This window comes from Carlito syrichta, unplaced genomic scaffold (assembly GCF_000164805.1).
Source record: "Carlito syrichta isolate Samal-C Ts95f unplaced genomic scaffold, Tarsius_syrichta-2.0.1 Scaffold215300, whole genome shotgun sequence".
Lineage (NCBI taxonomy): Eukaryota > Metazoa > Chordata > Mammalia > Primates > Tarsiidae > Carlito > Carlito syrichta.
Genome location: NW_007159396.1, coordinates 48,756 through 61,545, shown reverse-complemented (window position 1 = coordinate 61,545; position 12,790 = coordinate 48,756). Strand labels below are relative to the sequence as shown.

Genomic DNA, 12,790 nt, shown 5'->3' with positions numbered 1-12,790 from the left:
CCCACCTCAGCCTCCCAAAGTGATTGGATTATAGGAGAAAGCCATTGCGCCCCAACTGACAGTCAGCTTTTAAAAGCTACACTTTTTTTTTTCCTTCTTTTTTTCTGAGTTGGAGTCTCACTCCGTCGCCCAGGCTGAAGCTCAGTGGCACGCTCATGGCCACCCCAGCGTCGACCTGTTGGTCTCAGGAGATGCTTCCACCTCAGCCTTCCAAGTAGTAAGAGCTGCCGGGCTCGGTGGCTCAGCCTGTAATCCTGCGCTTTGGGAGGCTGAGGTGAGTGGATTGCCTGAGCCCGCAGGATCGAGACCCGCCTGGGTAGGCGAGACCTCACCTCTACAATAAATCAAAAAATTAGCCGGGTGTGGTAGTGCGTGCCTGTAGCTCCAGCTACTTGGAAGGCTGAGGTGGAAGGATCGCCGGAGCCCAGCAGTTTGAGCTGCAGTGACTGGGAGCGTGCCTCCAGTCTGGGTGACAGAGTGAGACTCCAACTCAAAAAAAAAAAAAAAAAAGAAAGTAGTCAGAGCTACAGGCACGCACTACCACACCTAGTTAATTTTTTTATTTATTATAGAGACAATGTCTCACCAAGTTTCCCGGGCTGATCTCGAACTCGCAGTCTCAGGCAATTCACTCACCTCAGCCTCCCAAAGTGCCGGGATTACAGGCTGAGCCACCAAGCCCAGCCTAAAAGCTACACTTCTTTAAACGTCACGTCTGTTTTGCCACGATACAAAAGAATCTTAGGGGAAAGCCACCCTCTTGGCAGACAGGGGTCTATGGGCTGAATGGTCAGCCAGGGGTCAGAGCTGCTGGGCGGCCCTTGTGGCTGAGCAGACGTGGTCCTGGTCCACCAAGCTGCGGGTGGGGCAAAGGCCGAAATGAAGGAGCTGTGCCTTCCTTGGGGCATGACAAGAGTAAGAGCCCACCGAGATGAGCCAGGTGCTTGAAACTGTTCATCTGAAGGTGGTCCCAGAGACAGTGCTGCCTTTGAAGAAACAACAGTGATTGTAGTAAGGAACCGGAGTCCCAAGGATGCGGCAGAAAGCAGGGGAATGCTCTCAATCTTTTCTTTCTGTACAATGTGTTTATAACAGAGGAGTGGAGACAGGCGATCCCTGTGTGGAGAAAGGAGACCCCTGTGGGGATACAGCCACTGTGTGTGGCTTGCTCCTGTGCCAAGAGCTCACAGATCCCACCTTCCTGATGGAAAGTTGTGTACTCAGGTCTGGGGCGCTGGGAGAAGCAGCCAGCCAGCAGCCCATGTCCCTTGGGTCCTCTGGATCCCAGGTGCTGGGCAAGGCAGCTCTGGAGGGTGTACGTGCCCTCCTTGCTTCTCTGCATAGGATAAAATGCACAAGGGTCTACACCACATGAGGAGAAAGGAGAACTTTCCTTTGAGGAAGTGGGATCTCAGTTTTACTTATTTTTTTGAGTTGGGGTCTCACTCTGTTGCCCAGGCTGGAGTGCAGTGGCACACTCAGAGCTCATCGCAGCCTCAAGTTCTTGGGTTCAGGTGATCCTTCCGCCTCAGCCTCTTGAGTAGCTGGGATTACAGGTGCGTGCCTCTGTGCCCAGCTTATTTTTTTGATTTTTGATTTTTGTAGAGATGAGGGCTTTCTATGTTGCCCAGGCTGGTCTTGAACTCCTGGGCTCGAGCAGTTCTCCTGCCTCGGCCTCTCAAAGTGCTGGGATTACAGGCGTGAGCCACGGCACCCGATCTGGATCCCAGTTTTAGAATCCTGAAAAGACCTACTCCATGTAGCTGTGCTGGGGCCTGGGGCCTAGCAGGGGACAGATATTTCCATAGGATGGCGAAAGGGCAAACTATGGCCGGTTTAAAGGTGCTGGCTGGCAAAAGGCGCCGTGTTTACATTTTAAAATCTGTGCCAAGAAAATCATCAAGTCTGGGGATGGAATTCCTGGACCACCTGGGTTGGATCCTGGTTTTACAGATGAGGGAGACTTCAGCAGGGAAGCCTGCTCACTGTAGGGTGATTTTAGCCAGAGTCTGTCTCTGGCCATGAGACAGAATTCTATTTTGGAATATTTCATTCTGCTGTCCTCGGTTCTTGCCAGGCCCATACTCTGTCTCCTACTCCCGACAGAAAGCGCTCCTTGAATCTAGCCTGGTGATCACATGGTGGAAACATGCCAGGACACATGTATGGGGGGACACCCATTGCAGGCGTGGAGCTACACATGTTTCTGAGTCTGAAAAAGGAGGCCCAGTCATAATGTGAAGATTCACAAACACAGCAACCGCAGGAGTGTGGACCCCGGGTGCATATGAACCAATTCCTTTTTTCTGAATTATGGTTCTAGAAGTGAATAAAGCTCTTGAGCTTGTCCCCATCAGGGACCCACAGAAGAACACTAAGCCTCTGAAAGGGACACCCCTGCCTGGGTGGATTTAGCTAATGGCTTAGGTCATGGTGGCATCCCAATCCCTGGAGTTCAGGCCCCCAGAGCCGGGAAAGAGGGTTGTGGCCAAGTCAGGTCTCCGCTCTTGCCAACACACAGACACACCCTTTTCTGAGCAAGTGGGGCTAAATGCGGGCTGCAGAGAAACTAAGATTAGAGCAAGAAAGTGTCACGTTCGGAATGCAAGTTGCCTAATCCAAGCCAGAGACAAGAGAGCACCGCACCTGCTGAGATGGGGTGGATTTTTTTGTTTGGTTTTTGTTTTTCAGTTGGAGTCTCACTCTTCGCCCAGGCTGGAGGACAGTGGCACACTCCCGGCCACTGCAGCCTCCACCTGCTGGGCTCCGGCGATCTTTCTGCCTCAGCCTTCAGAGTAGCTGGAACTATAGACGCGCACTACCACGCCTGGCTAGTTTTTGATTTATTGCAGAGAAGAGGTCTCACCAAGTTGTCTGGGTGGATCTCGAACCCACGGGCTCAGGCAATCCTCTCATCTCAGCCTCCCAAAGTACTGGAATGACAGGCTGAGCCACCGAGCCCGGCTGAGATGGGGTGAATTTTAATTCTGCCAGTTTTCTCCCAGGTCCAAAGCCCAACTAAGGGCTCCCTGAAGCCTATGATGTCAGCAAAACCAGCCTTGCTGCCTCATCCCTGCAGGCCTGAGGCCTCCCCTAACAACTCTCCATAGAGGCTACTTGCTCTGTCCTGGGTCACCCTGTAAGTTGTGGGCACAGGAGATAAGAAGGAGGCAGGTTATAGCTCCCTCAGAAGTTCCCAAGAGCCAAGTGGTCCCTCTGAATTTTGCCTCCTTCCTGTGGTGAGGTGGCCCGGCCCTCTGCCTGCCATGGTCTCCCCTCGCTCAGTTCCTCCTGCAGGGAGGCCAGGCACCCTCACTTTTTCCACGGTCTGGACTCGGGGGTGGGCCAGCCGAGCACGGGCCGCAGCTGAGTCAAAGGGATCAGGCACTGGAGTGAAAATTCCTTTTTTGGAAGCCAGGCAGTCACTTCCCAGGACGGCAGACTCCTTGGGAAGTGACGCAAGCCCAGAGACAGCCCAGAGTCTGCGAGAGGTAGGATTGCGCCCCTCGCTGCTGGCCACTCGCGCTGCTGCTGACTTTCGGGCGCTCCCTCCTTTCCAGCTGCTGCCAGACTCAGCCGAGGTGGGCAGGCCCTCGGTGAGCTCCTTATAAAGGAAACATTTTGACATCTGAGCAGTCTTTGTAAATCTCTTTCTACCAGCAGCAGTGGCTCACTCTGGAAGAACAACTGGACTGGGGGAGGAGATAACGCTGAAAGTGCCTGTTTTTTCTCCATGTTAAAAAAAAAAAGGCCATGCTTTGAGGTTCTGCCTGGATGGCTTCCCTTTTGCTTCTCCGTGGCGGGAGCAGGGCCAGCCAGGCTTCTCCATTTCCTGTGCTCCTGGCTCAGACAGTGAGAGCCCGGGACTGGGCAGATGCTGGTCTCAGGCCTGCAGAAAGGATTCCAAACTGAATCTGTGAAGAGAGCAAAGTCCATGTCCCAGGAAGTTCTGAGCAGTAGCCAGGAGCACAGGAAATGGAGGGGGTGGGGTGGGTCTTTTCTTCTTCTAGGGTCCCTGAGACCCTGCTGTGCCTTTTTACCACCTCAAGCTGGTGGCCAGGAAAGGAAAGAGGCCTCCGAGGTAACATTTCTTTTTTTTTTTTTTTTTTTTTTTGAGTTGGAGTCTCACTCCGTCGCCCAGACTGGAGCGCAGTGGCCGCTCCCGGCCACCGCAGCCTCGACCTGCTGGGCTCCGGCGATCCTTCCGCCTCAGCCTTCCAAGCAGCCGGAACTACAGGCTCGCGCTACCACGCCCGGCTAATTTTTGATTTATTGTAGAGATGAGGTCTTGCCAGGATGCCCAGGCGGGTCTCGAACCCATGGGTTCAGGCAATCCACTCACCTCAGCCTCCCAAATGCGCGGGATTACAGGCTGAGCCACCGAGCCCGGCTAAAGGTAACATTTCTTAACAGAAGACTTGTCCCCTAGCATCTGCTACTCTTTATTCTAGGATCAGCACCCCGTTTCCCTGAGGAGTCTCCAGGACTGGCACGTAGCCCGGCCTGACATAAGTACCCGGTTGCCATGACTATGGGAGGGATGTGACCCAAGGGGTCCTGAGGAGACACAGTTCAGAACTCCCTCCTGCGGACCTGAGTGGGACACCTCACTTCCATGTTGGGGGGGTGGCTGCCAAGACAAAGTCGGCAAGGAGGAAGGCAGAACCGGAAATGGGAGACAGGGTCCCAACAACCTGCACCCGGTTCCAGTCTGACCCCATGCCCACTGGGCCACAGTCAGCAGCAGGGCTGAGGACGCGCCTGCCAGGGCCAGGCATCAAATCCAGGTTGCAAGCAGTTTTGTTTTGTTGTTTAAGAAGAAGCCTGAAATCAGCCAGGCGTGGTAGCGCATGCCTATGATGCCGGCTACTCGGAAGGCTGAGGCGGCAGGATCACCGGAGCCCTGCAGGTCGAAGCTGCGGTGGCTGGGAGCGGCCACTGCACTCCAGTCTGGGTGACAGAGTGAGATGCCAACTCAAAAAAAAAAAAAAAAAGAAGAAGCCTAAAAGTACTGCTTGAAGACCTCCAAAATTTTGAGACCTTCCGTTTTAGGGCCCCTTTGGCGTCATTAAGGAACCACGTTTAAAAAAAAACAAACAATAACATCTGACAGCTTTTTGCTTTTGTGGCACAAAGTACTCATGAAGACTTAAAAGTGATCATATCTGTTAGTATCCTATTTCTGTCTGAGTTTTGCTTCTATACAAAAGTTGTGTTGTTTTTTGAGAGATAAAAGGAGATCTTACACATCTTACAAGTAGTTCTTCTGATCAGTTTATTGCAGGAAGTGAGGAGGCAAATAGGTCTCGTGCATAGGCAGACTACTCTGACATCCATTGTTGGTCTCTTCCCAGGCCCACAGGGGTCCCTCCAGGTCTCCTCCCCCACCCAGTCCCCAAATCACATGCCACCAAGCCCTGTCCTTCACCTGGGCACCATGCCTGAGCAAAGCGACCGGCAGCCTACAAGTACATGTGGTTAAGAACATACTAGTATCTTCAAAATGTGTCACTTAAAACAGAGTGTTGGGTCAAGAGGCCAGTTAGCACGTCGATGGCAAGTGTCCCTATCTACACATGAACCGGCCCTTGGTGTGTGACCTGAGGGAAGGTTGCTCTTCTGTGTCACACAGCACTCGAAGCATGTACGAGCTGGCGTAGATAAGGAACTGCCCGGTCACCTGGGCAGTGTAGGACAGGAACCGCAGCAGACTCCTGCAACAGAGGGAGATGGGAGCAGGTCAGGCTTGGAATTCTGGGCTGGTGAGAAATAGTGTGCGTGGTGGGACTGCTTCATTCTGAGGCCTTGCAGTCTGAAAAACACAGCTCTCAGGACACACCTGTCCCCTGGAGCTGGCAGAGACGCAGATGTTGAGGCAATGGGCCTGGGTGGCAACTGGTCTCAGCAAGCTACCCAGGAGCCTTGCTGGGGCCAGGGACCACCCCAGAAGCATGGCTTCCATGAGTCACTCACAAACGTAGCCCGCATGTTCAGCAGCTAGAAAGCTCTGTGTAGACAGGCTGCCACTCACTGAGCACCATGCCCCGTCCTTCGGCTATGCAGCTATTCCAGGGCCATGGTGGGCGTGGAGAGATTGTACCTGAAGCTAGTTGGGTCAGATGGGAGGAGAAGGTGGGTGAAGAAAAGTCTTGGCAAAAACCTGGAGTCACGGTCCTATGAGCCCGCTAGTTGAGGGTGGCTGGGACATTTCAGCTTGTTCCCAAAGGGTGGAACAGAGGGAAACCCTGACTGTCCTGGCTTCTCAGTCTTAAGGCTGAGTCTGACATTAGTGTTATGTTGAACTTAAAAAAAAAAAGCTTGCCGAGCACGTGGCTCATACCTGTAATCCCAGCACTTTGGGAGGCTGAGGTGAGAGGATTGCCTGAGCCCAGGGGTTCGAGACCAGCCTGAGCAGCGTGGCAAGACCTTGTCTCTACAATAAATTAAAAAATTAGTTGGGTGTGGTGGTGCGTGCCTGTGGTTCCAGCTACTTGGAAGGCTAAAGCGTAAGGATTGCCTGAACCCAGCAAGTCGAGGCTGATGTGACCATCAGCATGCAACTGCACTCCAGCCTGGGCAACAGAGTGAGACACTATGACTTAAAAAAAGGAAAGCTTTGACTTGAGTTCTTATTTTCTGTCTAGCCTAAAGCTAAAGGATCTCATTACATTTTAAAAATCCCTTCACTTCATAAGATGGTGGCAGAACATTTGACAGAGGTGGAAGCTGTCCCGTGGGGATATGGCCGCCAAGCCTGGGGCCACTGCCTCATCAGGAGAGTCTCCCTCACATCCCACCACGAGGCCTGCCCAGGCAATGCTTCCATGTTGTGAGCTCTGTGGCTGCCTGTGACGCCGGCAGACCCATCAGACAGTGTGATCTGGAAACAGAAGGCTGAATCTGTCTTTTTTTTATTTTTGAGTTGGAGTCTCACTCCGTCGCTCAGGCTGGAGTGCAGTGGCACGCTTACGGTCACCACAGCCTTGACCTGCTGGGCTCTGGCAATCCTTCCACCTCAGCCTTCCAAGTAGCCAGAACTACAAGCGCACACTACTGCACCTGGCTAATTTTTTATTTTATTGTAGAGACAAGGTTTCGTCAAGTTGCCTGGGCTGGTCTCGAACCTGCAGGCTCAGGCAATCCACTCACCCTAACCTCCCAAAGTACTGGGAATACAGGCTGAACCACCAAGCCCGGCCTGAATCTGTCTTTCAAGAAAGATTGCTACGGTAGGATTTGGAATGAGGTCTACTTTCTTCATTATACTTTTCTAAGTTGTTGTTACTCTCCTGCCTCACTTTAATAATCAAAGAACCAAGTTATTTTCACCCATCTCAGAAAAAAAAAAAGAAGCTCTTCTGAGAGTCAAGATTTCAACACGACGCCAGCAACCGGAGTCTAGGAGTCAGCCATCGATGGCTCTAAGTGGGAAACTGAGGCCACAGAGAGGCCACATGCCTTAGCCAACCCCATGAGGAGAGCAGCTTGTTTCCCAAGTATCTCCCCTTCTGGTGCTGCACTCAGGGCAGGTCAGAGCAGTTCCCATGAGGACAGCAGAGAGAAGGACCCAGTGCCCTCAAAGAGAAATAGGCAGGCCCTGCCGGGAGGGATGTATAGGGGTCAGTTGCAAAAAAAATTTTTTTTTTGAGTTGCAGTCTCAATCTGTCGCCCAGGCTGGAGTGCGGTGGCACACTCATGGCCACCACAGCCTTGACCTGCTGGACTCAGGCGATCCTTCCACCTTAGCCTTCCAAGTAGCTGGAACTACAGGCGCAAGCCACCACGTGTGGCTAATTTTTTTATTTTTATTGTAGAGACGAGGTCTCACCAAGTTGCCTGGGCTGGTCTTCAACCCCTAGGCTCAGGCAATCCTCTCGCCTCAGCCTCCCAGTGCGAGGATTACTGGCTTGAGCCACTGTGCCTGGCCTAGTCGCAAAGTTTTGAGGCTAACCTCAAAGACCTTCCTGCTGTGGCCTCTCCCCTTCCACCCCCTCCCTCCACAGAGAGCTAATTCTTTTTTTTTTTGAGTTGGAATCTCACTCTGACGCCCAGACTGGAGTGCAGTGGCCGCTCCCAGCCACCGCAGCCTCGACCCGCTGGGCTCCGGCGATCCTTCCGCCTCAGCCTTCCAAGTAGCCGGAATTACAGGCATGCGCAACCACGCCCGGCTGATTTTTTGATTTATTATAAAGATGAAGTCTCGCTGCCCAGGCGGGTCTTGAACCCGCGGGCTCAGGCAATCCACTCACCTCAGCCTCCCAAAGGCGCGGGATTACAGGCTGAGCCACCGAGCCCGGCTGAGAGCTAATTCTTTAGAGGGTCAGTAAGTGCATTTATTAGAGGAGCAGGAGGAGGTGTATTTGGAGCCTAGGTGATCATATAAACATGGAAGAAACCTTCCCATTTTAAAGATGACAAAACCAAGTCTCAGGGAAGTTAAGTAACCTATGAAGGGTCACATAGCTGGTTACTCAGAGGAGGGACTCCAGTGTCCTTCTCAGTCCAAGGCTTGGTGGCAGGGATTACACCCAGGGAGGGTTTCTTTTAGTCCTCTAGAATTTGTTTTATGAGGTGAGGGATATGGGCAGGAAACCTGCCTTTAGAAAGCCCTTTGGCCTGTGGACTTTGCTGCCAGCCTGGCCCTAGTCTTTGGGATGAGGGTGCCCTGGCATTATGTGGAGAAGAAACATGCCTGTAGCACATGGCTGTAGGTTTAAATTTAACAGTGATATGGAAGATACAGCAAAAGAGTGTTCATCAAGGTTAGGCAGCAACTCTACCGACCAAGCCAGCATCTCCATGGCTCTGGTTTTAGCTGTCATTGTTTAGAATTAAGGTGCTCTCGTTCTGTTGGGGTTTTTTGTTTTGTTTTGCTTTTTTGAGCCAGAGTTTGTTGCCCAGGCTGGAGTGCAGTGGCATGATCATGGCTCACCACAGCCTTCACCTCCTGAGCTCAGGCAATCCTTCCACCTCAGCTAATTTTTTTATTTTGTGTAGAGGTGAGGTCTTGCTATGCTGTCCAGGCTGGTCTCAAATTCCTGAGCTCAAGCAATCTTCCTCGGCCTCCCAAGGTGCTGGAATTACAGGCATGAGCCACCACACCCAGCCTAGTTCTTAAAAGAAATTTGGTTTCTCTTTATATTTTTAATTTAGTGTTTTTTCCTGAATATTTAAGTCTTTGAAGGAAAAAGAAATCTGGCTTGGCTTAAGCCTTTCTGTTCTGTGAAATGGGCATGAGTTAAACCACTTAAGACAGTGTGAATTGGAATGCTCCTACCAGCAGCACCAGGCCCAGCCGGGCCCCCTGGAGCTGGGCCCACGTGTCCAGAGGAATGAGGTGGAGCTGAGCGGCCTGGGCCATGCCCCATGCAGTTTCCAGACCCCTGGAGGTGATCCCCTGGAGCTTGTTACCTCAGCAGGGCCTTGACCCCCGTGCACCGGATGTCGTAGGACACAGAATACATCTCGTACATCGTGGCTTTCACATTGAGGCAGCCGATGAAGTCCTTGGGATTCTGCTTGTACAAGTTGAAGGTTACCCTTGCTACTCCTGATTTCTTTGGCGGCTGGCAAGCTGGAACATATTTCCTACCCTAAAATAATGAAGGAGGTGACAGACAGGAGCATTTCTAACTGTGACATTCAATCTTCATAATTACGCTTTTAGGCTAGTTTCAGATTCTCCTAAATGTCTTTTTTAAATCTCTTAGCAACTAAACAGCTAATTATTCAAGTGATGCCTTTATTTATTTATTTATTTATTTATTTATTTATTTATTTATTTATTGAGTTGGAGTCTTACTCCATCACCCAGGCTGGAGGGCAGTGGCTTGCACCCAGACACCGCAGCCTCAACCTGCTGGGCTCAGGCGATCCTTCCACCTCAGCCTTCCAAGTAGCTGGAACTATAGGCATGCGCCACCATGCCCGGCTAATTTATTTATTTATTGTAGAGATGAGGTCTTGCCAAGTTGCCCAGGCTGGTCTCGAACCCGCGGGCTCAGGCAATCCTCTTACCTTGGTCTCCCAAAGTGCTGGGATTACAGGCGTGAGTCACCATGCCTGGCCCTCAAGTGATGCTTTTAACAGACCCATAAGCTTATACTATGACATGACTGGTGTCCAAATACATTAAAAAGTGTTCTTCTCTAATCTGCTTTCAGTTTAGTGACGCAGGACCTGGATGTCAGGATCCCACTGTTCAGGTCATGGCTGTGCTCCTGATGGATGGTGGGAACTCACTCACATGGAAGGCCACCGTTGGTTACCCGGTGACATGGGCATCTCGTCTCCTGACCATCACACAGTCATGGTTATAGAAAAGCAGGCAGTACTATTTCCATTTTGTCGGCAGCTACTGGGCAGAAAGTACCAGAATCCCATGGCTGACGTCTGGGGTGGAGTGGGCACCTTCCTGGGGGGATCCTCTACGTTCTAATAACTTCCCAGGATGGAAACTGATTCTTTGGGAACATCCAAGACCGTCTGTTTACAGTTATCACCTGGAACATCAGCAGACCCTTTGGTTGGGAGGCCTAAGTCAGAGACCGCTATATATTCCTGGTTTATAAACAGCAGAATCTTAACCACAGAACGCTTTAAACCAGTGGGAGAACAAAGTTGCCCCAAGATACAAATGCCTGGCTCAGGAGTTGCTCTTCCTAAGAGGCTTATGCTACACACCGGTCTTGCAGCACTCAGGATTCGAGGGTAGACAATTAAATAGAGTTCCTACATCTCGTGAACCTTTGGGGCTGGGAACAGTTGAAGCCGCGAATGTAAAATTCATTGACAATGATCTCATAGATCTAAAGTTAAGCCTGAATTCCCTAAAAGTACCCAAACCCCATGCTTCTAATTCCCCTGCTCCTCCCACACAGACACAATGACGATGGGAGGTTCTGGTCGGAGCCCAAGGCTCGGTGCACAAGGGGTCCCCAGGCCTGTTGAGGCAGTGTCAACCATCCACGGCTAGGAGACGTGCATTTAAAAGAGCAAGGTTATGGAATCAACGGGGCTTTCCTCTGATACTGCCACACCTCTTTTTCATTGTTTCACATTCCTTTATGACTTCTAAAAATTCTTACCTTCTCCCTAAATGTCATCCTTCAGTGTGGGTCTTAAATCAAAATGAAGACGCCCTCCCAGAGCTAATCCTCGCATGACCTAACATCTGGGCATGTGGATTTCTAGACTGTAAGCAGGAAGGAAGTGGTTGCCATCCCGGCCTCTTCCTGGAAGTGTTAAAAAAAAAAAAAAAGCGGTTTCTCACGCACCAGCTGTTCAGGCATTTAGCCTGAAGAAGGGAGACACCTGCCGGTTAGGAGTTCTTGTCAACGTCAAGACAGGCCCCACTGAGAAAGGCCCGCAAGTAGCCAGGATCTAAAATCAGCTGTGAGGTGCCCTTTCCCACTCTAGGGAACATGGTTGGAAAGTGAAAGTCCAGAGGAGAGACCACCTAAACTCAGGTTTCAGATGGAGCTGACCTTCCAGTCCCCTGTTGGAGTGTTGTTATCCAGATCGACGACCTCTTGTCACCGTCCTGTGCTGCAGTCTTTTCTCCCAGCACCCACCTGCTCTGGGGAGCTTGAACCAATGACGGATTCACTACTCCTCCATATTAACTGAGTATATCATTTATAAAAACAGACCAAAAATGCTTTCCCCATCTGAATTGGTTTCCTACTGCTGCTGGCAGCAAATGACCAGAAGCTTCCTGGCTTAAAACATCACAAATTCATACCTCACAGTTCCGGAGGTCAGAAGTCCAGAAGGGGTGAACATTCGCTTCTGGAGGTTGCAGGGCAGACCTGGCTTCTTGCTGCCTCCACTTTCTCCAGGTGCCTGTGTACCTGCTCGCTGCCCTTCCTCACCTCCCTCTTCTTCCTCTGCTTCCAGCCCTCACTCTGACTCTCCTGCCTCTCCCTTATAAAGACCCTTGTGGCAACACTGGCTTCTCCCAGATAATCCAGGAAAATCTCCCCACTCAAGGTTCTTCGCTTGGCTGGGCATGGTGGCTCGTGCCTGTAATCCCAGCACTTTGGGAATCAGAGGCAAGAGGATTGCCTGAGTCCAGGGGTTCTAGACCTGCCTGGGCAACTTGGTGAGACCTCGTCTCTACAATAAATCAAAAAATTAGCTGGGCGTGGTGGCACGCACCTATAGTTCCAGCTACTTCGAAGGCTGAGGTGGAAGGATCGCCTGAACCCAGCGGACCGAGGGTGTGGTGGTTGTGAGCATGCCACTGCACTCCAGCCTGGGTGACAGAGTGATTCCTACTCAAAAAAAAAAAAAAAAAGTTCTTCACTTAATGACACCTGCTAAGTCCCTCCGGCCAGGTAGGTTCTGGGGATTAGGACGTGGGCATCTTTGAGGAAAGAGGCCATACATTCCTCAAACAGAGCAGCGCAGCCATGATTGTCTTTCAAAGACTGTCTTTCAAAGATCACCCCATGATCTTCCGATCTGCAGTCATGATCTCACCAACTTTAGAAGATACAATTTTATTCTAAATGCTATGCTTTTTATAATTGGTCTGTGGCTTCTTTTCCAGTCAGAAAAATTGTGAGATATTTTTTATATATATATATATACACACACATATATATGTGTGTGCGTGTGTGTGTATCATTCCTTACTTTTATATGTATTTTATGTGTACATATATATGTATATATAAAAAATGTATATATATGTACACATAAAATACATATAAAAGTAAGGAATAATAAGAGAAAACAAGCCGGGCTCGGTGGCTCAGCCTGTAATCCCACGCTTTGGGAGGCTGAGG

The 12,790-nt window shown here is 50.8% G+C and overlaps 1 protein-coding gene across 2 annotated transcripts in view; it reads right to left on the bottom strand.

The window, feature by feature from the left end:
- Window positions 1-5,260: 5,260 nt before the first annotated feature.
- Window positions 5,261-12,790, bottom strand: part of CIDEA (cell death-inducing DFFA-like effector a) — a 14,511-nt gene continuing 6,981 nt past the window's right edge. For both annotated transcript variants that reach the window (XM_008051649.1, XM_021709415.1), the window contains exons 3-4: window positions 9,412-9,593; window positions 5,261-5,714 (exon numbers count right to left, since the gene is read on the bottom strand). In XM_008051649.1, coding sequence (XP_008049840.1) covers window positions 5,567-5,714; window positions 9,412-9,593 — 330 coding nt within the window. In that variant the 3' untranslated portion in view covers window positions 5,261-5,566. The remainder of the gene's footprint in view (window positions 5,715-9,411; window positions 9,594-12,790) is intronic.